This window comes from Pinus tabuliformis, chromosome 3_2 (genome assembly GCF_031772625.1).
Source record: "Pinus tabuliformis cultivar Carrire ecotype Pingquan chromosome 3_2, CPIR1, whole genome shotgun sequence".
Taxonomy (NCBI): domain Eukaryota; kingdom Viridiplantae; phylum Streptophyta; class Pinopsida; order Pinales; family Pinaceae; genus Pinus; species Pinus tabuliformis.
Window position 1 is genome coordinate 1,035,319,772 of NC_142302.1, and position 27,448 is coordinate 1,035,347,219.

The 27,448-nt window shown below is 40.0% G+C and overlaps 1 protein-coding gene across 2 annotated transcripts in view; it reads right to left on the minus strand.

Annotated features, from left to right (window-relative positions):
- Positions 1-27,448, minus strand: part of EMB3012 (embryo defective 3012) — a 382,712-nt gene that overhangs the window by 241,790 nt on the left and 113,474 nt on the right. For both annotated transcript variants that reach the window (XM_089417406.1, XM_089417405.1), the window contains exons 9-12: positions 13,210-13,321; positions 12,455-13,092; positions 12,176-12,299; positions 11,729-12,012 (exon numbers count right to left, since the gene is read on the minus strand). In XM_089417406.1, coding sequence (XP_089273532.1) covers positions 11,729-12,012; positions 12,176-12,299; positions 12,455-13,092; positions 13,210-13,321 — 1,158 coding nt within the window. The remainder of the gene's footprint in view (positions 1-11,728; positions 12,013-12,175; positions 12,300-12,454; positions 13,093-13,209; positions 13,322-27,448) is intronic.

The following is a 27,448-nucleotide window of genomic DNA, read 5'->3' on the forward strand; positions in this document are numbered from 1 at the left end:
ATAGCTGCACTGGTTTTTTGGCATTGGGTTTTTCTGGGGACATTGGTCCAAAAATAACGGTGTCACTTGTGTGCTTGTTTTCTTTTAGTTGATGATCTAATAGATGTTGATATTGTATTTGTGTTTATTTTTAGTATTTACATGGTAAATAACTTGTTAAGTAATTAAACAAGTAGGAAGAAACAAACCAGATAGTATAGGAAGAATTGCAAACAGGTTAAACTTAGAAATTCCAACATGGTATCAGAGCGTGGTTGCAAATCACAAGACAACTAAAGGCATCGGCTAGCATAGAAGTCGCAACAGATTTAGCTGTCCCGACTCCCGAGTGACAGAGTTGATCCGTGTAAAAGGCGGCAGAGGAAGGAGTGACGCAGAGACTGTGTCATCATTCTAGGCCAGAGAGAGGCAGCGCAAGGGCTAAGGGAGGTAGAATCTGGCTCGCGCAGAGCCACACAGTGGCCAGGACGGCTAACACAGTTGGCTAGGGGAGCTGATTTGTCAGTGTTAAGATTGCGCAGAGCCAAGTGGCTCAATCCTTCAGTTGCTGGGGTATAGGAGGCTGCGGGTAATTTGCAGAGCGAAGTTGGTGGGGTACTGTGGTCAGAACAGTACCTAACAGGGCAAGACCAAGGAGGAGAGATTTCCAGAAGGAAAATCGAGACTCAGAGGGAGTCAAACCGAGAACTTCCAGACTAGAAGTTGAGAGACTCAGCAAGAGTCGAATAGAGGACTTCCAGGAGGGAAGTAGAGAGACTTGGAGGAGTCGAAAATAGAGCAACATAATGGTCGTGAATGGACTGAGAGATCAAGATAGGTTGGACGGAGCATCCAACTTCATTGTCTGGAAGGTTAGGATCTTGTCCATTCTAGACAGATATCGTATCAAGGACTTCGCCTTGAAAACAATAGCGATCCCAGTTGACCCAGCTGAAAATGAGAAGTACGAGGAGGCAATGGCCAGGGTGAAGTGCATCATCCTTAATGGCGTCAAGGATCATGTGGTGCCGCATATTGCCGAGAAGGACACAGCAAATGAGATATGGGATGCCTTGAAGAAATTGTACCAGCATACTTCTGTGCAGAGGAAGATGTTACTTGAAAATCAGCGGTGGTCATACCAAATGCAGAAGGGAGAGCAGATAGATGTCTTCCTCGGTCAATTGAAGGAGATCCGTGACCAGCTAACTTCCATAGGGGCCATGCCAGATCAGGAATTGATGGTGAGGACCACATTGAACGTAGTCTCAAAGGATTGGGAGGTATTTGTCCAGAGCATACTCGGCAGGTCGAGCCTTCCAAATTGGAAGGAACTGTGGGCGGCTCTTCGTCAAGAAGAGATCAGACGGGTGACCAAGGCAGGGAGTAGCGGAAAAGGGGTCAGAATCAAGAAGGAGGAAGAAGAGGATGTGGCTCTAGCATCTGCGAGAAAGCAAGAGAAAAGAAAGAAGAAGGACCTCTCCAAGGTCAAATGCTTCCATTGTGGGGAACTGGGTCATTTTGTGAACCACTATCATAGGAAGAAGAGTAAGCAAGAGGATTTTAAGACCAAGGCAGCGCCAGCGAGGGCGGAGAAAGAAGTTGAGGAAGATGACGATTGTGCTATGAGTGCTCATGTGCCACTTGAGAAGAAGTGGGGAGACATCGAGTTGTAGTCAGACAGACTACAGGCGATGAAGAGCAGGATCCTTGAGGTACCCAACCTCTTGGATCATACCTTGCTACGGGAGCCCTGAAGAGGAGTAGCAGGACTGGTGGATGTCGGTAGAGACGGATGCAGATGGAGCAGCAGAGAGTGCTACAGTGCAAGAGTCTCAAGACAGCGCGAGGCTAGCAGGCTGCAACAGTGTGAGAGGCATGGGAGTGTTGCACCAGTGCAGGATGGCACAAAGAAGTGTGCAACGGTGTGAAATGCAAGAAGTTGTTGCAGCAGCGCAGAGGTCAGTAGAGGGAGAACTTGCTAGCGGCAGAGGGAGCTTCAACATTAGGAGTGTCTCTACCCTGACAGGGATGTCAGAGTTGGGTGGATCAGTTACTTACTTCTCAGTAACTGAGTTGTAGTGCAGTAGTTAGCATTGGCAATGCTATGGGCAGCACGATGCAGCATAATGAGAGGGGATGCAGTGCAAATGCAGTGTTGGGAGGATGGACCAGCAGCAACACGGATGCAGAGAGAGTTGTCGTACAGATGCAGCAATGGCAGTGGTAGGGCCATGGGCAGCAGTACAGGATGCAGCAGTGCAGAGGATGTTGGGCGGGGAGGCCTAACATCAGCACAGGGACCGGTGCTGGATAATCAAAGTGATGCTCAGTGTGGAGTATTACTAGAGCACAATCCTTGCTAAGAGGGAGTGTTGATTTGGGGTAGCATCGGATGTGCTCTGGCCATGAAAATTGGTGGAGAGGTTAAAGCACATGAGATCTCCGAGACCTAGAAATGGTTTGGGCAGAGTCTAACCGGTTTGGGAGATATTAAAATAATTAATATTTTTAATGGAGTTCCTAAGTCTAAACTTGGGAAAAATAAAATATTAATGGGTATTAATATAAAATTGGGTTACAAAGTTCCAAAAGTAATGGATCAAGCCAAATCTATTCTTAGTCGTTGATTAGAGATTTAATCTCGGTCGTTGAAGGACCAACGAGAAAAGTATAAGAAGAGGCTTGAGGGTCAGTTGGAGAACACACCAGAGTGATCAGTAATTCTATTCTCTAGAGCGGAGTTTGCTAAGAGAGATAGAATCAGTGATCAACAGTGAGGGGCCATGAATACATATCAGAGAGATAGAGTTGGTACCAGAGAGATAGCCCAGAGTTTGAAGAGGTTGATGCAGAGGCAACTGGGTGCTACGCAGAGGCAGCCAGGAGTTGCGCAGAGCAAGGAGAGGCCAGCGTGTGAGACGCAAATGGTCTAGGAGCTAATGCAGAAGCTCTAGAAGCTGACACAGAGGCTAGCAGAGCTGACGCAGGGCCAAGAGGCAGCGCTGGAAGGTTTTCGTGGGACAGGCTGGGTGCTAATGAGCCGGGTAGGGTGGCGCAGTCTCTATCAGAGTAACATAGAGCAGTGGGAACTACAATTGTTGCTGTGGGATTGTTCATCCGATAATTAATCAGACGGAATATCTGTCTCCGAGGAGAGGTACTACCGCCAAGGGCATTCTCTGTTGGGTGAGCCATTTCTGGCACGGTGGCACCATAGTTGTATTCTGAAAACTGCATAATAATAAAACCCTCTAAATAGTTGCACTGGTTTTCCCGCGTTGGGTTTTTCCGGGGACATTGGTCCAAAAATAATGGTGTCACTTGTGTGCTTGTGTGCTTGTTTTCTTTCAGTTCATGATTTGTAGATGTTGATATTGTACTTGTGTTTATTTTCAGTATTTACATGGTAAATAACTTGTCAAGTAATTAAGCAAGTAGGAAGAAATAAACCAGATAGTACAGGAAGAATTTCTAACGGGTTAAACTTAGAAATTCAAACAACAGGCAGATAGGTGATATGTACTATGGTTTTCAAAAAGTTTACTCAATCAACAGTTAACACTAAGAAGCTGCAAACTTTGGTTAGCAATGTTAATTTTAGGGCTAGATTGTTCTTTGTTCTAGATAATTGCATTTTTTAATTTTTCAACAATTTTCACATTAGATTCAGCCCATATCATCATAAGCAATTATATAGAGAGAACAATAACATCAACAATGCAGCAGAACAGTAAGGAACAATAGAAGAAAAGCATAAACAATAGAGACACCAGGATTTAAATTAGAGACCAAGGCAAAATCCCACAAGTGGGAAAACCCAAAATCAATTCTTCTTCTTCATAGATATTCATCAAATGTTCAGCTGAGATACAATATACAATAGTAATGACTCTGATATATAAGTCTTTCGACATCAAACACATTAGGCCTCCTAGGGCCAAATCTGGAATCTCGATCATACAGGATCCTCATAAAATGGCAGCAGACAAGTTTATCAAGGAGGTATTCACAAGACCTCCAATCACTGTCACACGTAGCATATATGATAATGTCATGGGAGCACATGTCACTATTACGCATCACTGTCATTAGGATACTGCCATACATCACTATTGTAGGGGCATTGCCATTCATCACTGCCATAAGCTCACTGCCATACATTATTGTTACTACTGTTATAAGGACACTGCCATAAATAACTGAAGATTGGGAGCAAGTATCGCTTCCATAAGCACAAGTATCACTGCTATAACTCTCAGTCACAGCCCAACCATATCTGAAATAAGATCAAGAATCACTGCCATACATCTCTCTCCCTCAGAACAAGTATCATTGCCATTCTTCAATGACAAAAGAAGATAAATCTGCCCTTTTTGACCACAGTTCTAGGTCTCACAAAAGCAGCCCTCTAAACTGTACATTAACTGCTATACAACCTCTGTCCAAACTCATTAAGGGTTCTTCTAACTATCCCTCATCAACCTTGAAAGAACATCAATATAAAAGACACCATACATACCTCATCAAAAGGATGCCAACTCTGTCCCATAAAACTCGGTCTGTGCACTGAAGTTATGAGGTTTTAACCCTCTGTTAGGGCTCCCTTTGACAGTTACAGGACTGATCTTGCAAGGACAAACTGTACGGAAGTCAAACCAAACTGCATGGTCAAATAAATCAGCAATGCGTGTCGAAAAATTGGATGCCATGCTTGAGGAGTTTGGCATGGCGGCCTTTCTAGTCAACTACTCTATTATTGCTCATAAACTTAGCTCCTCTCATGATCTCTCTCTCTCGAAGAGATGGCATGAAGGGGGGTGAGTGTATCCAAGTGGGCGCTCGTCCGAAAGTGTCGCAAAGGAAGGTTGTCTGGGAGAACACGGAATGGGGTTTTACATCTGGTAGTATGCCATGGTATTTATGGAAAAGGGTATGCCAAAAGGTTTTTAAGGAGTAGCAAAGGGCCATGCAAAGCTCACATTTCCTCAAGGTGAGGAATGCATACTTCTTACAGTGGAAAAGGCAATGGTAGGCTTTGTGGACAAAAACGAAAGAAGAGGGTTATGTGAGGTTGAAGCAGAGATGAATGTGAGGACTTTGCATCGCTCATTGAACCAACAATTCACTGGACAGGAGCTAGAAGTAGGCTTATCGTTGAGTTGTCAAGTTGAGTGGTAATAAGAATCAAGAGCTATCTCCTCTAAGACTATGAAGAGTGTCTCATACTTGGCTGTGGTTGTGTCCAATGACATGAAGTGAGACATGAGGGGGAGAAGCTCTTTAAGACAGGTGGAGTATGAGTCAACATATTCTGTCAGAAAGAAAGGTGATGAAAGGGGATGGTGGTGGCAAGGTGAGGTGGGGGGAGGAAGGCGAGGGGGATCGGATATGTGGGAGGAGGTCTTTGTTGGCCATGAACAAAAAATGTAGGCAATTCAAGAGATCAAGGGGAGAAACTCTTTAAGGCAGGTGATATATGAGTTGGCATATTCTCTGTTGAAAAGAAATGTGGTGTGAAGGGGTGGTGGGAAGGTGAGAAAGGTGGGTGATTTTGTGTTGGGGCATGGCGTGGTGTGGAAGGGCAGGGTTGGGGTGTCAGAAATGTGGGAATAAGCTCTTGTTGGCCATGAACAAACAATGAAAGGAATTATAGGGAATAGGTGATGCTGTATCAAGAAAATGTGAGCAATCAAAACTGTTCCCAATTGAAGGAATAGGATGAAGGAGCAACTAAGTACAATGAAGAGCTGAAGCGATAAATAAAGGAACACTATTCAAAACAACCAACAAGGATAGGTAAAGCATGCCAAGCAAAGGCACCATCACCCTCAGAGGGAAGATTTGGGAAGTTGTTCAAAAGAGACACCAGAGATTCCAAAGATGAGCAAGGTTGATGAAACAGAAAACTCTGATACGCAAAATATAAATGAATAAAATACTTTATTAAAAATGATGAATTACAGATGATGATGTTTACAGTGGGGATGCCTAGCTTATATATCGCCATGGACACCCTTTAGGAAAGGGCATGATCTTATGATCGTGCCCTTTCGCCTAACTAAACCTAAATTAAATAATAAACCTAAAATTAACTAAATTTTTACATAACATTGCCTTCCTCTCGACAGAATGCTTTGTCCTCAAAGCATGCGCAACGACGGAGGTTGTTGACAAAATGCTTCATTCTCCCAAGAAACGTCTTCTTTGGGAAGTCCTTCCACTTGAGCAGATATTCCAAGATAATCAATGTCACACACTATAAAAGGTTTTGGATTAATCTCTCAATTTCCGTTCTTTGGAGATGTGGATATCGGTATGGCTTGATGTTGACAAGGTCTAACCCTGCTTTCACTTCTGCTCTACGCTCAATTTCCCTACTAGGCGGCATCTTCATAGGTAGGTCTTGAATCTCTGGTAATTCTTCTCTGGTCATATTTGCAGATAACATTTCTAATTGGTGACATTGTATTGCATAAGCAGGTGCTCTTCTTCGACTCAGCTTCATCATCTGAGATGATGATACAACATGATTTTCTAGTGCTTGGAATCCATGTAGTTTGTACTTCTGACCTCCCCATTTGAATTTTATAAATTGTACTTGATGGTTGGCGGCATAAGTACCTAAAGTTCGTAGCCATTGGATACCTAAGACTACATCTACTCCTCCTAACGGCACTGTGAAAAACGGAGACTCTAAACTGAAGTCTTGAATCTGCAATTTAACCTTATGGCATTTTCCCACCTTTTCAATCTTCTTACCGTTAGCTATCATCACTTTCATGTTTGGTAAGGGAAATGAAAATATATTGAGTCTCTTTGCCATGGTTGCATCTAAAAAATTGTGTGTGCTTCCAGAGTCGACGAGAACCACTACGTTGTTCTTCTTTATGTGTCCTTTTAACTTTAAAGTCTGAGGTTGTGATATACCTGTCATAGCTGATAATGATACTTGTGGAATACTTCCATCATCTAGTTCTGGTGAGAATTCTGGGGCGTCTTCTGTGTCTTCTACGTCATAATCTTCACTGTTTGAATCATTGGTTGCTTCACAATTATATAGGTTCGTTGGTTCTTTTCCTTTAGCACATCTATGTTTGGGGTCCCACTTCTCACCACAGCGTTTACATTTACCTTCTTTTATCCTTTGCATTTCCACATTAGATTTTTCATCTTCACGACGATGTGGTGGAACATATCTTGTATTATTTGAGTCCACATACTGGGGTATCCTTCGTCTTGCATAAGCTTTTTCCACTGTTGACCAAAATATTGGTTCGGATTTCTTTTCGGCTGTTTTTGCTTTTCGTCTTGCTTCTTCTATAGATGTAATATCATGCATCTCAAGTTCTGCTTGTAAATGGGTTTTGAGTCCCGAGATGTATGACTGAATTAGACGAGATTCTGATAACCCAGGTACTCGTGTTACTAAGGTCTCCCATTCTTGAGTGTATTCATCGACACTTCCTTTTTGTCGTAGTTTGATGAGCTTTGAAAAGAACTCTTCTTCCTTTACACCTTGGAATCTTTTGAAGAATGCATCTTTAAATTTCCTCCAGCTAATGACATGCATTGTCTTTTTCCACCACATATACCAGTTATATGCTTCTCCCTCCATTTTCATGGATGCGTGTCTGAGCTTTTCGTCATCGTCAGTGATGTCATATATCTCAAAGTATTCTTCTGCTTTATTTATCCATGCAACATTGTTTTTTTCGTTCCCATCGAATTTAGGCATCTCAACCTTTACCCTCTTCACCTTCTTTCAGTAGTTGTTCGGGCGTACAATTCGACCTTTTACACAGAACTTTTAGCATTGTTAAGACCTCTTTGAAGTTTACTTCTGTTTGGACATGTTGACTTTCCATCTTTATCTCTATTCGATTTGTCGTATCTTCAAGATTTTTGATTTTATCCGCTTGCTCCCCCAGCTTGCTCTCGACTTCATTTAATCTTTTACTGACCTCGTCGTGGTTGTTATTTATCTTATGCTCTACATCCAACAACCTTTTTTGGAAATCCGCCATTGTCATTGTCGACATTGAGCGGGTTTGCGGGGGCGTGTATTTATCTGCCAGCTAAAAATATTTTTCCTCCCTCCTTTTTTTTATATTTTAGCTAAAATAAATTTTTAATTAATTAAAATAAATTTAATTAATTAAATTAAATTTTATATATATAACTTTTAATTAATTAAAATAAATTTAATTAATTAAATTAACTTTTATATATAAAAAACTTTTAATTAATTAAAATAAATTTAATTATATATATTATATATAATATAATTATATATATATATATGTTATATATTATATATAAATAAATTTAATTAATTAAATTATATATAATATATAATATAATTATATATATATATATATGTTATATATATTATATATAAATAAATGTTATATATACACTTTATATATATTTTATATCATATATATTTCACGTTAATGAACAGAAAATATAACCCGTAAAACTTACGCCTGATCTTTTCGAACCGCAGAGTTACGCAGGGAATATAACCCGTAAAACTTCTGATACGCTATGTTAATTGTTGACCGATGGTTTCAAGCGGATATCCCCTGGACGCGTCGAGTGAGGAGCTTCACAATTGAGCCAACTAATACCTACGACGTTGTCACCTCTCTGGCTGTCAAAACCCTCGCGGAAAATGTCGTTGTTATGACACCTTCGGTTTGGAGTCCCGGAAGCGCTACGGATTCGAACCGAGACGAGAGCCCGTCAGCGGATTTAATTGAGGACGCGGTTGGCGCAGACAGGTGAGACAATGATGACGGCGGCTCGATTTGGATGCTGATGACAAAGTCTGCGGGCCACGGAAAATACAGGGCGTGGAGGCAGATAGGAAGACAAGGCGGGTCAACGACAGAATTGATGGGTAACAGGTGACGTGGAGAATGAATGAGATGCGATAGAATGAACAACGAATGGTTGGAACGATGCTGTTGGGAGCGGCGACGGGTTAATGGTGGGGACGAGTACAGCGGACTGGCAAGAAATATCAGGTGGGGTTGATGAACAGCGACTTGGTGAAAGATGACAGATGGCAAAGCAGCAAAGAAACTGTGCAGCGGAATGTCCAGAGAACTGACCTGCTCCGATACCAGATGAAACAGAAAACTCTGATACGCAGAATATAAATGAATAAAATACTTTATTAAAAATGATGAATTACAGATGATGATGTTTACAGTGGGGATGCCTAGCTTATATATCGCCATGGACACCCTTTAGGAAAGGGCATGATCTTATGATCGTGCCCTTTCGCCTAACTAAACTTAAATTAAATAATAAACCTAAAATTAACTAAATTTTTACATAACAGTTGATCAATTTTCGAAGGAGGAATCAGATGTCAGTCACAAAATGGCAATTAGCGTGAATAACGTAGTTATGTACTTGTAATAAGAATGATGACGCAGTGACGGCAGAAGCACGTTACAGAACACTCATGTGCTTAATGCGATAGTGCACACATCAGCATTAAGTTTTTGTGGAACTTGTGTCATCCTCATTGGTGAAGCCAACTGTTCCCAACAGTCATATAGAGTGTTGCTTCACATATATAAATATGCCTCCAACAAAATTCAATTGTATCGCCACCAACACCATATACATATGAACAGTGTTCAAAAAAATTCATGGGAAAACCTTTTGTTTATGTGTATGAGTTGAGATATGAATGTTACATGCACACATATCTTAATTAGCTCTGTTTTGGTCTTTCCAAACTCACGCATACGGTTAGAGAAACTTTCACTGGACATTGATCTAAGATATGCTAAGCAGAAGCAGGATAAAACAACATCCATGGAGACAATTGCCACCTCAATGATGACACAAAATACTGTCATTATTTTTTTCTGTAAAGAAAGAAATGATATTGGTCTCCAGATGATCACAGTCAACAAATAAGCTGGGAAATTACAACAGCCAAGACACTGAGCAATTCCAGCAGTCAGCCTCAAATCTAAGCATAAACATCAAGCTCTATGCTCAGAAGAAGAGGGCAGAAGTCACTTATTCTAAATATGCAAGAAAAAACTACTTCCAGAACCTGAAGAAATGCCTTTGAAACAAAGCATGTGACTGTGTCTGAAACCAACTCAGCTAACTTCACACTATCTCCTGCCATTTTGTCACGATTACCCATATTATTATACGTTACCGGATCCGCCAGGCCAGAGAGATCCCCAGATAGGAGACGGTTTCGGATCCGGATCCGAGGAGATCCGCCCCCAGCATCGATGGGTGAGTTAGGTTGTCAGACGTCGGTGGGTTAAGTTGTCAGACGTCAGCACAAAATTTTGAAGGAGACATCAGCGCAAACATCAGAAGGAAAAAGTTTGTGGACCAGTTAATGGATAACCCGATAATATGTGTTAATAAATGGATTATTTAACTCACGTCAGCGAAACTGGATAATTCAATGTCAACTAAAATGAAAAGAGAGAGGGAATAATAAACCAGCATTGGGTTAAGAAATGAATTAGTAATGGGCGTCAACGAAACTAGAAAATTGAGTGTCAACCAAAATGAACAAAATAATAAACTGCCGCTAGTTACTTTTCCTATTTAGAAGCTTTAATGCATATATGGTAAGCCACCAAATATTTATTTAGATATTTTAATTATATTTTATAAAAAAAAATTAAGTGCCAAAAAGTAAGTTTTATAAATTAAGTTTCATAATATTTAATATAAATATAATAACTATGAATTAAAGTTTATATATTTATAAACGATGCAAAGGTTCTTATTGCTCAATTAAGAACCAACTCGCATCAACTTCGGCGTGAAACAAGACGGTGGAAAAGGCTTCAAGAAGCTTGAGAAGAATGGGTGTGTACATTTTGCACATTTGGGGCAGTGGAATCGGAAAAAACATTTCATTTTGGAATGTGATGCATTCAAAGACATCAGAGAAAGTTATGGGAATATGCTAGCATCAGTTTCTTGGCATTGTCTTTTCAGTGAGGGGATTGTTGGAAAGTTGGGCCAGCTCATCATCAATTTGAACAAGAAAAGGATTGAATTGCAAAAGACGAAAAGTAGGGAACTAATAGTCCCATAGACTATTTTTAGTCTCGTGGACGTTAAAATATCATTTCATTTCATTAATAATTGTTTTAAAAATATTATATAGAAATTATATATTTAAAATTTAAATATTTTTATACTAATTTAATTATATTTATAAATGATACCTTAATTTTGATATTATTCATGTCATAATTATTTTGACAAGTACTTAAAATTATATATTTAAAAAATAATGTGTTTCTACTTTTATTTTTATTTTTATTTAAATTTAAATTTAATAATTATAAAATATTGTATAATTGTTTATACTTCCGTTCTTTATCATATCCGGATTCTGGCTTTTCATATCCGTATCCTGAAAACTTTTTATATCACCTTACTCTTTGCAATTCAAATAATCGATCTTCTGCAGTGATAAGTGCAGACATGTAACTCACATATTTGACTAGGCTGACTTGTAAACTAGAGCTATACATTATACTGATTTACAATTATATCTATAAGCTTGGGTTCCGGGAAAAGAATGTTTTTCAAAACGTTACTTAGTGCAGACCCCTTTAGAGCTCAGTTACATTTGCAAGATAATATGTGTCAATCTGACATGAAACTCAATCATTGCCTAAAACCTTGAGAGAGAGAAAAGAAGCATATTTTCATCGCTGATTTTGACTCCACTTACTTGCCCTGATACATTTCGAAGAACAAGGAACCTCTCCCAAGAACCAGCCTCTGTCTTTCTTCCAACTTTATCATTAGTATCCCAATAAGCCAGTTGCTCACAACCACTGAGTTCCCAATTCAGCAAGAATGTTGACGAGTTGGCAAATGGATTTCCAGAATGATGAATTCCAATGGCAGCTACACGGATTGTACGGCCATTAGTCACAGTGATGGGAGTCACACGAACATGGTCTGCAAAATGATCAGCTTGGGATGTAGCCCGAATTATAGCCAATGTGTTTGCTAGACAACGAACAACAGAATCAATAAGTTAGTGCAAGATGAGAATGTAGTTGGAAGGATTGTTTCATCTGTTAAAAGACTTAACTGTCACATCTTAAAAAGAGTTTTCTTCACAAATAATTTAAGAATATACAGCAATAGTGCTTCTCAAATCTGAACATACCAGGTTCATCAGCAATTACTGTGATCAATGATGGAATGCTACAGACAATAGGCAATTCAACTTTTGCAATAGCTGGTGATGGATGATCCTCTCCAATTAAGTTACCACGTTTAAATGTAAGTGTCTATCCAAGCAAATGAAAACAACAAAGGCGTTTTAGATATGTAGCTTATGTCAATCTCATTATTCTGGAATTATTGTCAAGGTCCTGAACAAAATTTCTACTCAAGGATAAAGAGTAAACATGAAGGACAATGTGGGTTGTATTGTAAAACCTACAAAATTCCCCAAAGAATGGCATGAAATCCAGTGTAGTCTCCCTCCACCTTCTGTCAACTGAGTAATAACAATGCTCTCTTTCACCTGGGATTTTCCATCATAAGCAACTACACTTGAAGACTCAACAAATTCTACCCCCTGCCTCCAACGCTCCGGTCCCCCATGCAGCAATATCCTCATCCCACTTCCAGGGACAAGAAATAGCTCATGCAAGCTTTCACGGTCTATGCCCTGGATATCAACCAGGGGTCTCTCAATGGAATCTACATCAAACTTGTATCCCCCAAAAGAATTTCCATCCCCTGCCTGTTGTACAATCAGTGGAGCATAAGCAGCTACAGTCCATGAAACTTTCAAGGATACTGGAGCATCTATATCATCAATGAATTCTTTGTTGATGCCAGTCAAATATGCATGTAAAGCTGCTTTGCCTGGCTCAGAAGCATACAAAGATTTCCATGCACAGACCGGAACATTGGAAGCTTTCTTGTTTGGTAGCTTAGTTCCACCAACAGCATCCATGACCCCTAAGAAACTCTCCCAACTTGTCCCATTCAAAACATCAAATGTATGTACTGCTCCAAAAATTTGCCATCTTACGAAAGAGTTGAAAGCATCACACCTTGAATAAAAATGACCTGAAAAATTACCATACCACAATAAAAATATAAAATAAATACAAAATAAAGCAATCACTGTCAGAGTACTCATTTCTAAAATACCCAGAGAGGAATAACCTACAATCTTATACTTACCAGTGCTGCTTCTCAATGTCACAGCAGCTGGCAGTTGTGAACCAACAGCAACCTCCACTGGTAGGAATTCAAGCATTGCCATAGAAGATGGAACAGAAACTTCAACTTCCATCTAAGGACAAAATAGAGATCAGATGCTAATGATTATACTTTGATATACAGCCATTTGAATTCAATCTTTCATAAATAGAAACTTATGCAGATAACTCATAGTTAATAAACAAAAAAAACTTGCAATGGGTTATTAACTATCAAAATTAAGAAAGTGTTGCTCTAAGTTTATGAAGGAAAAAAACATCAAATCATTCAACTCCTCACCTTACGCTATATGAGAGATTGCTTACAACTTTTAAAAGAAAAGTTATATATTATTTAAGTCTCAACAATCATATATAAAGGCTATATTTGACTGCAAGAGTAGGAAGAGTATGAATCAAGGGAACTAGACATCCTTGCAGGCATTTGCATTCATCACTATCAAACCTTGGCAGTTCATGTTACACAAACTGATGTTCCAAAAATCATGTATGGTAATAGCTCAGGAAAGTTTCTAGGAGAAAATTTGAAAAAATTAATAAAGGGGCCAAAAATTGTCCAACAAAAAGAAGGGAAAAATTCTCACGAGTAAAGTTATTTAATTAAAAATATATATATTTGAAAAAAAATCATTTCTAAATGCCAGTTAGTAATTTTCGTAACACGCTGGGCAAGAAAACTATAACCAAAACTATTGGCCACTGTCAGAAAGACAATCCTGAAAAAGGAAACCAAATCCACTCCTTTTTCCTCTAAAGGTATCTTATATATCATTAACAATAATGATATTACATTTAGTGATACATGAGAGAGCCAGTGACTTGCTACCTTCAGCTCCTCACTGGAAAAATAAGCAAGGAGAACAAGAATATCAGCTTTAGCTCAAACCTTAAAAAAATCTAACATCTTTCCCATAGGTTGTATCCATCAAACATTAATTTAATTTATCTCTAAATGTCACCCCAAACAGAATCTGTTAAGACAAACCCAAATTTTTGTCCTTCATTTCCAACTCCATAAAAAGGCAAGGCCTGTCAGATGGTAACTAGATACCTTTGCCATTAAGACTAATCATCCATTGGTCTTCAAGGATACCCATTTCCTATGTCACAGGGTTCGGCGAACCTGAAGGTTCAGGTTCGAAATTCGCCGAACTTAAAAAAAAAATTTGAAATTCGTTCAGGTTCGCCGAACCTGAAAGTCGAACCTGATCGGCGAACCTGAACGAATTCGAACCTAATCGAACCTAATCGAACCTGATCGAACTTGAAAATCGAACCTGAAAAATCGAATTTGAAGATCGAACCTGAACGTACTTTAAGGCCAATTTCAGCGGTTTTTTTGAGGTTCGATGGTTTTTTTTTGGCAGTTTTGGGTCGCACATCGGTTTTCTTCATCGCTTCCCAGCCTGTTTCTCATTCCGTTTCCAATTATGTGTTAATAATTTCATTGCTGCGGCTGCCTAGCTGTTTAACTGTGCTGGTGTAACTATTTTGGATCCTATAATTAAGTTTTCGATGCACAACCAACTCGAACCCGAAGGGATTCCATGGGAGACGAAAGATTCAATAAACTATGTTCCGTGGGAAGCGAGCAATGGAATTACGTACGTCATGCTACTGTTTGTAATGGTGAAGCTATGACCCACTGAATCTACTTGCTGACTTTACTCTGGTTAAAGTTTTATAGTTTAATTAAGCGTGTTGTGTTTTAGAGCCTCGGTGATGTTAGAAAATAACGTTAATTATTATATAAAAAATAATTTATACATATATATCTTAAATTTTGATTTAAATTTTCAAATACAAAATATTGCTAATTTTATTATACGATGACGATGACAAGATGAAAGAATGGTTTACAGCTTTAGAGTTTAGTGTTGAAAAAATATTGTATATATATATATATATATATATAGTGTTGAGAAAATATTGCCATAAAAATATAAGTAAATAATTATATATATATATATATATATATGAGATAATGTTTCATTCCGTCTTCTCTGGTTATATACCATTTAGTGCCGCTGTCTCTAATCTCTGCTACTCACTAGAGATATTTATTGGGAAGATAGATGGAAGGCATGAATAATATAAGATGGCGGTGGTGTACTTGGATGACCTTACTGCTGTTATTTAATGTAATTTCAATTTCAATTTCAATTTCAGTTTCACCTTCCGACCATAAGTTATAACAGCATCGTTGAAGTTCAGCTCCATTAAGTTATTGCAAACAGAATAGATTGTTGGCAGATACTCAAGAATAACTTCCCAAAATCCTGACAAATACTGTTTATGGATCGATTTTGAATTTTCTATTATTTTGTCATATATATATATATATATTGAAAAATATGTATAGTCGAACCTAATGTCGAACCTCATTCGAACCTGATCGGAAAATTCGAACCTCAATCGAACCTAATCGAATTCGAACTCGAACGGTGTGACATAGCCCATTTCTATCGTAGTTACAAAAGGCACTGAATATTGATTTGAGCTGGAACGCAGTCCTACAAAGATCAAGCTACACTACAACTCAAATGGGCATGTTTCACTGTCTACTCTCTGTCAAACACAATATAACCTGACTATCCTGTTGAATGTGGCCAAGCTTTGATTACTTAGCCCTAAGTGTAGAGACAACCATCTCAATCCTTGTGATTTAAAAGCTACATTGATTTTTCAAATGGACTCTTCAATCTCTTGACCAATCAATATTCCATGTCCCATAACGCCCATCTTCTATTCAATCCATCAGCAATTTCGAGATTTTTTTCTTATATTCTCATATAACATTAATGTGTCATAAACACTAAAAGGATTATCATATTTGTGGCAACAATCCCAGGACATGTACTACCAAGCTACATCTTCAACATGGTGTGTTCTGGGATTATTCTGTAAATTTCTAAAAAGTATTGTTTCTTTTCTTTCTGTGTAAATGTGATTTATTTTATACAGAAACTAAAAATGCACATAAATACATTTTTAGCATCCTGAATCAAAAAGCCATTGGCTTTGATCTGGGTACTTACCTCATCCAACCAAAACATTCTAAAAACAGAGGCAGTACTTAGAGTTCATTCAAGGTACACTTAATAAAAAACAGTTTCTTCAGGGGAAAAAGCACAGCAATCCATATTCAGTACGGTCAACCAAAATAAGGACTAAGGAATAGTGATTTGTAATCTCCAATCAAGCTGCCCTCCAGTATGATGTCGTGAATTAATTACGAGAATTTATGTTGAACTAATCTCCAACATAGGCAAGCAAATTGACACTCCAAGGATTTTTTTCTTACATAAGGGGCACTTGTCATTTGTGAATCCGCTTTTAGCAAGCCTAAACTTTGTCAGCGACCCCACTAAAGCACTAGTCATGCAAACACTTGGTTTGTAGGATAACCAGTTGATCTGATAATCACCCTATGAGTGACCTCAATTAAAGATTTATTAAATGAAGGTATTACAGACTCATGTGTTGGTGTGTGTGTCTATGTTATTTAAGCAACGGATCAATCAAATTGCTAATACACAGACACTTGAAATGGAAAACAGCAGAGAAATACAGTAAGCAAATACAAGAACACAAGAAATTAATAAAGAGTTCACCTATCCTCCAGGGCTACATCTCCGGTCCAGCTCTCAGTGGTGGCCTTATTTTATTGTGTCTTGAAGCAGAGAATTACAATGAAGGAGCTCAATGTGAGTCTCCTGAAACGGAATTTGCTTGGCAGGGTGGTTCTTGGATGCCCCAAGCCACTAGAGTACACAGACTCTTTTCCTTACCAACTCTATGACCTTCTGGTCTATAATGGAGAGAGCCCAATGTGGTGCTCAGTCCGAACAGATCCTCTCTGGGATGGCTTGAATCCCTCAAGCTCTCTGGTGCTCGATGCTGCCTTCGGTCAGCTCAGCCCTCTATCTTCCGTTCTACTGTTGCTTCACTGTCTTTCTTCTCTCTGTTCTTCCTTTTTGTGTTCCATCCTCCTCTCGGGGTTCTGGTGTCCTTCTCTCTCTCTCTCTCTCTCTCTCTCTCTCTCTCTCTCTCTCTGTTTGTTTTTCCTGTGCATGGCTTTAAGGCCATTCGTACCCATGGTTGTTTGATTTATCTTCCACTTCCCATCGGATCGCCTGCTACAGCTTCGCTTGGAGTTCCCTGTTCGGCATCATCATCAGGCTCACAGGGAGTGGCCACATGTCCTCCTGCAGCTGCGCCAATTCGCTTCATCGGTTCGATTTTTCCGTTATGTCATGGAAGGAGTCTTCTGCCACCTTGGCCGTCAAATCGGGCGTCAAATCTTTACAAACTGCGGCTTAATCCCCCGTCGATTCCGCTTTCCCATCGGGCGCGATCTCGGCTGTTAGATCTAGGGCCTCCAGATCCGACGTGATACACACATTTCGAGCGGTTGACTTGCTCAACCATTAACGCGCGATCAACAACGATTTTCTCCCTCCTCCGCTTGCCACGCGACGACCGCTGAGTGGGTTCGCTCCATTTTCGCCAATTCCACTTACCGTTTGAGGGTGCCCCCGATCAATACCGCCAGTTTTGGAGCAGGTCTCGCCTTTTTCACTTAGCCTTTATCCCACGGTTTTCTTGGCTCTCATGCAACCAAGCGCTTGGGGCTTCTCCAATTTGGGGTTTTTCGCCCAGCGATGCGCGAGCGCTAATCGCACATCAAAAACTGCCTCTGTTTCCCGATTCGGGCCTCACAAGGGCTAGCTTTGCCTCCCGCGCAATCTCCATGGGCCTCGGTCAGCGTGCTTTGATCAAGGTCCTCGTCGTTCCATGCTGGTTGCCATTGCCACTGGTTTAGAGGTGTTCTTGATCGTTGTTTTAAATCCTTTGAAGTCTGTCCTGGTACAGCCATGGCTCTATTTAATCATTCCTTGTGGATCCAATTCAGATCACGGCCTTCCCACTGAAAAGCTTTTGGACCACCAAAAGTTGGTTTTCTTTCAAGCATCGACTAAGTGAGGGTATTGTTGTGTCACTTGCCCAATCTCAATCCACTTTGCACTGCTCGGTTTCGAACCTTTGAGTCCAATTGTGAGGTACTCAACATCTCCTCTATGCGTCATGCTCACCTTCCTGTCCAAGACTATGTCTTCCTGCAATTCATTAAGATATTCAGGTAGCAGGTCATCAATAGAAGGCAATTGACTTTGCTCTTCAGGATCCTCAATTAGAGAAGGTTCAAACAATCTCAAGCAATCTGCATTTACGACTGAGTAGATGTGCATGTAAGCTGGTAGATCAAGGCGAAAAGCATTTTCACCAATCTTCTCAAGTATTTTGAAGGGTCCATACCTGATAGGCTTTAGCTTTTTACCTTCACCTTGCATCCTGTCCTTGCTGATATACAACCAGACCTGGTCACCAACTTGAAAACTATGCTCCATCCGATGCTTGTCATGCCTAGCCTTGTATCTGGCTTGGCTCTTTTCCAGTTGTTCCTGTACTGCCTAGTGGATCTCCTGGATCTATTCAATGAACCTAGTTGCCTTGTCCACATCACTGTGTCCATCAACTATGGTATCTTTACCAAAGACAAAATCCAAAGGAGACCTTGGTATGAAACCAACACAGATCTCAAAAGGAGATCTCTGTGAAGAAGAGTGTTTTGCTAGGTTGTAAGCATGTTGCACATAACACAAATGTTCATCCCAAAGCTTAGGATGTTTGTTGCAATATCCTCTGAGTAACTGGATCACTGTCCTGTTAACTACTTCCGTCTGGCCATCGGTTTGTGGATGAAAAGTTGTGCTTTTCTTCAGTTGGGTGTCCATCAGCTCCCACAGACTTGACCAAAACTTCCCCACAAATCGGGTGTCTCGATCAGATACAATAGAAGTGGGTAATCCAAAATGAACCCATACATGTTCAAAGAATAGTTTTGCAATTTGTTCAGCTGTAATCTGTTTATTACAAGGTATCAAAATACACATTTTGTTGAACCTGTCCACAACCACATACAGATAATCATGACCTTTTCTAGACTTAGGCAGTCCTCCAACAAAATCCATGGAAACACTTTCCCAAGGGTGAGAAGGAACTGGTAAAGGAGTGTACAAGCCTAGTTTTCTATTGTTGGGCTTGCTCTTAGCACACATAGTACACCCTCTTACATATCTAGAAACTGTCTCATCCATTTTCGGCCAATAACAAAATCTTTGCAGTTGTGCAACTGTTTTACTTAACCCAAAGTGACATGATATCAGAGAAGTGTGTGCCTCTCTAATTATCTTTACTCTCTTTGTTTGTGGAATGCAGAGTTTCCCACAGTGATATAAGAGTCGGTCCTTTACATGATAATCCAATTCTTCTATTCTCTTGCCTCGACTCAAAGTTGCATATACATCTTTAAAGTCTATATCTTGAGCATATTGTTCAATGTAGCTTTCATGTAGTACAGAATTATGCTTAAGTATAGTAGATGCATTTATAATGGGTCTAGATAACATGTCTGCAACTTTGTTATGTATGCCCTTTTTGTATCTGATGACTTAATGAAACTGTTGTAGAAAATTCATCCACCTGTAGTGTCTTGATTACTGCAACTTAGTTTGAGACTGTAGATATTGAAGTGGTTGATGATCAGTATGTATTACTGTCTCTTTGCCCATTAAGTAATTTTTCCACTTTTTCACACTCTGAACTAATGCATACAATTCTTTATCATATGTAGGATAGTTAACTACTGTAGGATTAAAAGTCTTAGAATGATAACATATGCGTTTACCGTGATGTGTCAACACTGCTCCCATGGCATAGTCATTTGCATCTGTTTGGATCTCAAACGATCTTTGTAGATCAGGCAGTGCTAGTACAGGTGTTGTACTAATCTTTTCTTTCAAGGTGTCGAAGGCTTTCTGATGTTTGCCTCCCCACTGAAACACCTTGTTCAATTCTGTCAAAGCATGTAAGGGAGCTGCAATTGAGGAAAAAATAGAAATAAACTTCCTCCAATATTGTGCTGCTCCTAAGAAGCTTCTCACTTCTATAGCAGACTTGGGTTTAGGCCAGTTTACAGTGATTGCCACTTTAGAGGGATCTATTTTCAACTCACCACCCCCTATTATATGACCCAAATAATTTAGAGATGTTTTGCCAAATTCGCATTTTGAGAGTTTAACATAAAGTTTTTCTCTTTTCAAAACATCCAATGTCTGCTTTAACATGCTTTAAGTGTTCTTCCCAAGTTTTACTAAAAATTAGAATGTCATCCAGATACACAATAACAAAATCATCAAGAAAAGGCCTGAGTACATCATTCATTAATCTCATGAAAGTAGCAAGGGCATTGGTCAAGCCAAAAGGCATAACCAGCCACTCATACAATCCCTGCTTTGTTTTGAAAGCAATCTTCCATGCATCTTGATCTGCAACTCTGACCTGATGGTATCCACTGTGCAAATCCAGTTTGGTGAAATAAACAGCTTCCTTTAATTGATCTAAAAGAGCATCTATGTGAGGAAGGGGATAATGATTTTTTATCGTTATCTTATTCAGTGCTCGGTAGTCAATGCACATTCTCCACGAGCCATCTTTCTTTCTCACCAAAACGATTGGTGACCCACATGGTGATGTGCTAGGCCTGATGAACCCCTTCTCGAGCAACTCCTGCACCTGCTTCTTGATTTCAGCATTCTCTGAAGTAGACAACCTCTACATTACAATGTTAGGCAATGGAACATCTTGCTGCAAAATAATATCATGTACTATTTCCTTTTTGGGTGGCAGACCTTTAGGTTCCTGAAACAGGACATCATACTCTGAAACAATATTTTCTATATCAGCTTGCTGCTTAGCATTACAGCCTTCAAATACATTGGTTTCATCAGGTTTCTTTTCCTTTACAACCATTAGTAAGAATTGTTTGCATGAATTTATCATTCTTTTCATCTGCCCAGAATTTATGAGAGTATAATTATTCTTGAGCTTGTGAGCTCTTACAAAGTATTCGATTCCATCTTTAACAAGTAGATAGTTGTTCTCAGCTCTATAGAAAATAGCTTTTCTATCATACAAGTAAGGACATCCTAAGACAATTCCACATATATCCAAAGGAATTATGTCTAACTCAACCTCATCTACAAATGTTGACCCAAAAGAAAACTTGAGTTTGCACTGTCTAGTCACTTGTAGTTGTGCTTTATCATTCAACCATCCTAATGGGTATGGTTTCTTGTGAGGTGTAGTTGCTAATCCCAATTTCTTTACAATTGCTTCAAAAAAAAAAATTACTTGTGAGCCACTATCAAACAAAGTATCAATCTTTTAATGTTTGGAAATAACTCGAATATGGAAAAGCTCATGTCTTTTTCTCTCATATTCTTCATCAATAATAGTTTGAGCAGAATTACTAGTAGATGCTTTAGAATTCTTACCTTCTATACCTGTGGCGACAATGATTGTTTCATCTCCCGAGTCTGACCCCAAATCTTTCTGAATAGCTGCAACAGTGTTCTTCTTCTTGCCCTCGGACTTCTTAGGTCTCAGCTCTGGATGCAAAATCCAACAGTGCTCATCATCATGCCCCTCCTTTTTACAGTGAGTGCATGAAGCTTTGCTTTTCTGTGCAGTGTTAGCCTTCCTCGTTTTCCACTTCTGCTTTCTTTTCTCCTTGCTCTTGCAGTGGGTTGGGATGGTCCCCCAACTTATGGATTTCCATTCTTTCCTCTAGCTTCTAGATGAGTAGCTTGTACAAATACCTCATCTATACTAGTGGTATTAAACATGAGGATGGTATGCCTCATGTAGCTGTGTAGACCACCAATGTACTTCAGAAGAGTCTCTGGTGAGTCTAATGAGATCCTTAGAATCAATGCTCTCTTTCTAAATTCTTGAGTGTACCCTTGCACACTTTGCCCTTTCAATTGTCGAAGAGTTTGCCAACTCATCATGGCTTGTTGCATGTAGGCCAATGGATAGAACTACTTCTTGATTGCAGAAACAAAGTCACTCCAGACAAAGATAGTCTTCCCATGTCTCTTCATGTCAGCTTAGGTTCTGCCTTCCCACCAAACCAAGGCAAGTGCCTCCTAAGCGTAGGCTCGTCAGCTGAATTTTGCTCTTGTCTGAGTCGATGTTTTGCACTCTGCAATACACATCAATTTGTCTAATCCAATTGTCCAATTTTTCAGCATTTAGCTCTCCATCATATATAGGCAAATCGAATTTAACATCTAGCTTAATCAAAGATGCTTTCTTATTATCCACAGGGCTATTAGGAGGTGTGAGAAAGCTTTCCTCTTTCCCTTTTCCTTTTGAGTGGTCATGGGAATGAGATTCATCTTCTTCTTTATCTTGTTTAGAACCTGATGAATCTTCATCCTTGTGCTTTCTAAAGTCCCTATACATTTCTTCTACCATAGACTTTATAGCTAGGAAACTCTCTATGATAGAACCTTCCTCTGACATTGTCTTTTGAGGATAGACTCTCCCAAATTCAGGATTAGTTTTGACCAACTCTCCTTCTCCTAATTTGAGCTTTGATCTAGTGAGCATTCAACAACTAAACCAACACAAGCTTGTCTAACCTTACAACCTAGAGCTCTGATACCACTTGATCTGATAATCACCCTATGAGTGACCTCAATTAAAGATTTATTAAATGAAGGTATTACAGACTCATGTGTTGGTGTGTGTGTCTATGTTATTTAAGCAATGGATCGATCAGATTGCTAATACACAGACACTTGAAATGGAAAACAGCAGAGAAATACAGTAAGCAAATACAAGAACACAAGAAATTAATAAGGAGTTCACCCTATCCTCCAGGGCTACATCTCCGGTCCAGCTCTCAGTGGTGGCCTTATTTTATTGTGTCTTGAAGCAGAGAATTACAATGAAGGAGCTCAATGTGAGTCTCCTGAAATGGAATTTGCTTAGTAGGGTGGTTCTTGGATGCCCCAAGCCACTAGAGTACATAGACTCTTTTCCTTACCATCTCTATGACCTTCTGGTCTATAATGGAGAGAGCCCAATGTGGTGCTCAGTCCGGACAGATCCTCTCTAAGATGGCTTGAATCCCTCAAGCTCTCTGGTGCTTGATGCTGCCTTCGGTCAGCTCAGCCCTCTGTCTTTCGTTTTGTTGTTGCTTCACTGTCTTTCTTCTCTCTGTTCTTCCTTTCTGTGTTTCGTCCTCCTCTCAGGGTTCTGGTGTCCTCTCTCTCTCTCTCTCTCTCTCTCTCTCTCTCTCTCTCTCTCTCTCTCTCTCTGTTTTTCCTGTGCATGGCTTTAAGGCCATTCGTACCCATTGTTGTTCGATTTCTCTTCCACTTCCCGTCGGATCGCCTGCTACAGCTTCGCTTGGAGTTCCCTGTTCAGCATCATCATCAAGCTCACAGGGAGTGGCCACATGTCCTCCTGCAGCTGCGCCAATTCGCTTCGTCAGTTCGGTTTTTCCGTTACGTCGTGGAATGAGTCTTCTACCACCTTGGCAATCAAATCGGACATCAAATCTTTACAAACTGCGGCTTAATCCCCCATTGATTCCGCTTTACCATCAGGCGCGATCTCGGCCGTTAGATCTAGGGCCTCCAGATCCGACACCATACGCACGTTTCGCGCGGTTGACTTGCTCAACCGTTAACGCGCGATCAGCGGCGGTTTTCTCTCTCCTCCGCTTGCCACGCGTCGACCGCTGAGTGGGTTCGCTCCATTTTCGCCAATTCCGCTTACCGTTTGAGGGTGCCCCCAATCAATACCGCCAGTTTTGGAGCCGGTCCCGCCTTTTGCACTTAGCCTTTATCCCACGGTTTTCCCGGCTGTCATGCAACCGAGCGCTCAGGGCTTCTCCAATTTGGGGTTTTTCGCCAAGCGATGCACGATTAGCGGGCCTCCCAGGGGCTAACTTTGCCTCCTGTGCAATCTCCATGGGCCTCAGTCAACGCGCTTTGACCGACGTCCTCGTCGTTCCACGCTGGTTGCCATTGCCACTGGTTTAGAGGTGTTCTTGATCGTTGTTTTAAATCCTTTGAAGTCTGTCCTGGTACAACCATGGCTCTGTTGAATCATTCCTTATGGATCCAATTTGAATCACCAATAAGATAAAACATGCTCATGCAACTAATCCATCAAAAATCAGCATCCAAGGAAAACCATCATGCATTCAACACCGGTGATAGGGAAGTACTATTGTGCATAAGAAGATCAGGCTTCTTACTATTAAAGTCAAAAATGATTCTATCATAAGCCCACAGCCAATCACACCAAATGAGGTCCCAAACAAATTATTCATTTTGACGAGATACTCATCTGATGAGGTTCTGCAACTCTCAATCTGTCAAAGCACAGCAAAGCCTTAGCATAAGCCAAGGTTCTCCAATCCATCCAAGTCTTGTCACCAGTATCCCAAATATCTCTCCATAGAAAAAATGCCATTTCATAAAGTTTTCAAGCCTGAGAATTCTATCAATACAAAACAGTAGGACCAAACATGCAAGCATTGTGAGAACAAGAAAACTTAACAGCAGAAACCCACTTTTTAAGCAGATAAATGACATCTGAGTATCGTGCATTTGGAGTGAAGAACTAGTTCTTATAAAGTTCAAGTCTATAAAATCAAGAGTAAAGAGACATCATTGTCAATTTCACAGAAGTGATGTCATTAGTAGCCCAGTGTATACTAAGAGAGAAATGTGAAATTTTTAATATTGTCGCAGTTATTGGTTATTATTCTCCTATCTGAAATAAATTATTTTTCTTACCCAAATTATATGTGGCAAATAGTAAATAAAACACTACTGCAACGTCATGAAAATTAAATCACAGGAACTGAGAAAATATTGTTAAAATTTGGGTACCACAGAACAAGTGGTTCCCTAAGACTTTGATCTTTGGCCTAGGGAAAAGTGTCCAAATTTATTTTTTACTTTTCTCCTAAAATGACTTTATAAGTAGTAAAGTCAATTTAATTTAAAAGTGACTTTATAAGTGGTAAAGTTACATTCTATTTTAAAGGTGACTTTATTAAAGTCAATGAAGAATTAGAAAGTGAAAAAGTGACTATGGAAATAAAAGGCTAAGTGGGTCTTTATTTAAGTGGGTGAGTTATGTTGACACCTACTCCTTGTGATTGGGTGAATTTATGTAAATAGATAAATAGGAAATATGAACAGTCATCGGGAGACAAACTGAACAGTCTCTCCCTCATGTATATAATGAAGATCTACCTAATGGAATAGAACAATTGAATCATTTTTGCCTTGTGGAGTTATTGCCTGGCCTGACATGGTATCAGAGCCAGCTCTTTTTTTAGCCCTTATGTCCCTTGTAACTCCCTAGTCTGCTCTCCATATAGTTGAGCTGCTCCTCCATATAATTAGTTGCTCCTGACATGGTAGCTGCCCCACTGTCCAGCGTTGTCCATACTGTCCATACTGTCCCACTGTCCAGCGCTGTCCATATTGTCCCACTGTCCAGCGCTGTCCATACTGTCCATGTGCGTTAAAATTTTTTGAAGGGCCTGCGATTCTACTCTCCGGCGATTTTGTTTCTCCATCGCCTTGCAGTCTTCTTCCAGCTGCTCGTTCAGTCCATCTATTTCACAATCCTTCCTGTTCATTTCTTGAATGGCAATCCGTCTCATGCTCTCCACGACGTCCACGTTTACCAGCTTCTGTTTCTTCCCGACCACCCATCCCCGCGGATAAACCATCGAGTCAAAGTCGAGAGGAGGCAGAAGTGCTTCTGTCGGTGTCCTATCCTTCCTTTTCGGGCCCAGGGATTCGAACCCGAATGGGATTTGACCTAGTTGGGCTGCGGCAATGGGGGCGGACACGGTTGCTCAGCCTCATAGAAGCAAGTTAGCAGGCTTTACGACCGAGCTGTGGAGGCCGATATTGAAGAAACCGACCACCGAAAGCAGCCTTCTGCCATGGTGATGAGCTAAGGTTAGAAGGGTGAAGATCACTTCTTGTTGGTAGCTGTATTTGAAGTCCTCTTTGAAATCTCTATGAACTCTGATTTTACATCTTTGTATCTTAATTTAAGAAGTCCGATGTTTTCTGTATGCAAAACAAGTGATACAAGCCCTTTCTTGAAGTCTGAGTTCTGAAATTTGTATTGTCTTCATATGAAATACTGTGATACACTTGATTCTCATACACAATAACTAAGATCTAGGACTCTTCTGCTTCAAAATCCGAAGTTCATTCGAAAGGTATGATTAAAACATAAACGCGAGTCTCCCTTGAAAGTTGAGATATAATACAAGACTTAAGTTCTGGGAAATCTGAGATGTATGATTTGATACAAACAAAGGTGTGACAATCCGAGATATTGAACAGTAATTCAGTTACTCCTGGACTATGATGCGAGGTTCCTCTTGGTACGAATGTAATTCAATTACTCCTGGACTATGATGTGTCAGGCCTTTTAGTGGACGCAGTGCTTTATGCTGTTGGGGGTACTTTTTTTTTGGACTTAGTATACTGCCATGTTCTATACTTTAACGTTGTGCAGATGAATGTGAATTGACATTTGAGTTTGTTGTCCAGTCACATCAGAACTATATTTTTTTTCCATTAAGAGTAAAATTTTTGCAGCAGAAGTTTTTTTTTTGCTACAGTATGCATTCAATCATATCCATGGTGGGAATAGTTCTCACTGGCAAGGAGAACTATCCTGAATGGTCCCGGATGATAAAACACACCCTCATTTTCAATGAGTTGTGGAAAGGAGTGTGTGTCGGAGACGGAGACAATGAACCAGTACAGCCTACCTCAGACAAAGAGCTCGTCATTTGGGAAAACAAGAACAGCAAAGCTTATGCATTAATCGCAGCATCTGTAAATGAAGAGGTGAGTCGCCATATTTTGTCATATTCAACTGCCTTTGAAGCCTTACAAAAGCTGAAAGAACTCTATGACTCACATTCTGCACTTGAAGTTGTTCAACTCATGATTAAACTCTTCACTCTTGAACTGCAAAATAATGATCCTCTTGCTCTTTCATCTGAAGTAAAGTCTATAATGCATGATATCAAATCCACTAAGGTTGAATTGGATATTCCTCTTATCGCTTTTCTCAAGGCACTTTATCCTACTTACTCCAATTATCTTGAGTCATTGCAAGCAAATGGAAATCTCAAAGATATAACCTTTGACTCTCTTGTGAAAAAGTTTGCTGAAAGAGAGAAAGCTTTTGGAAAGAAGACAGCCCCTGAATCTTCTGAAGAAGTTGTG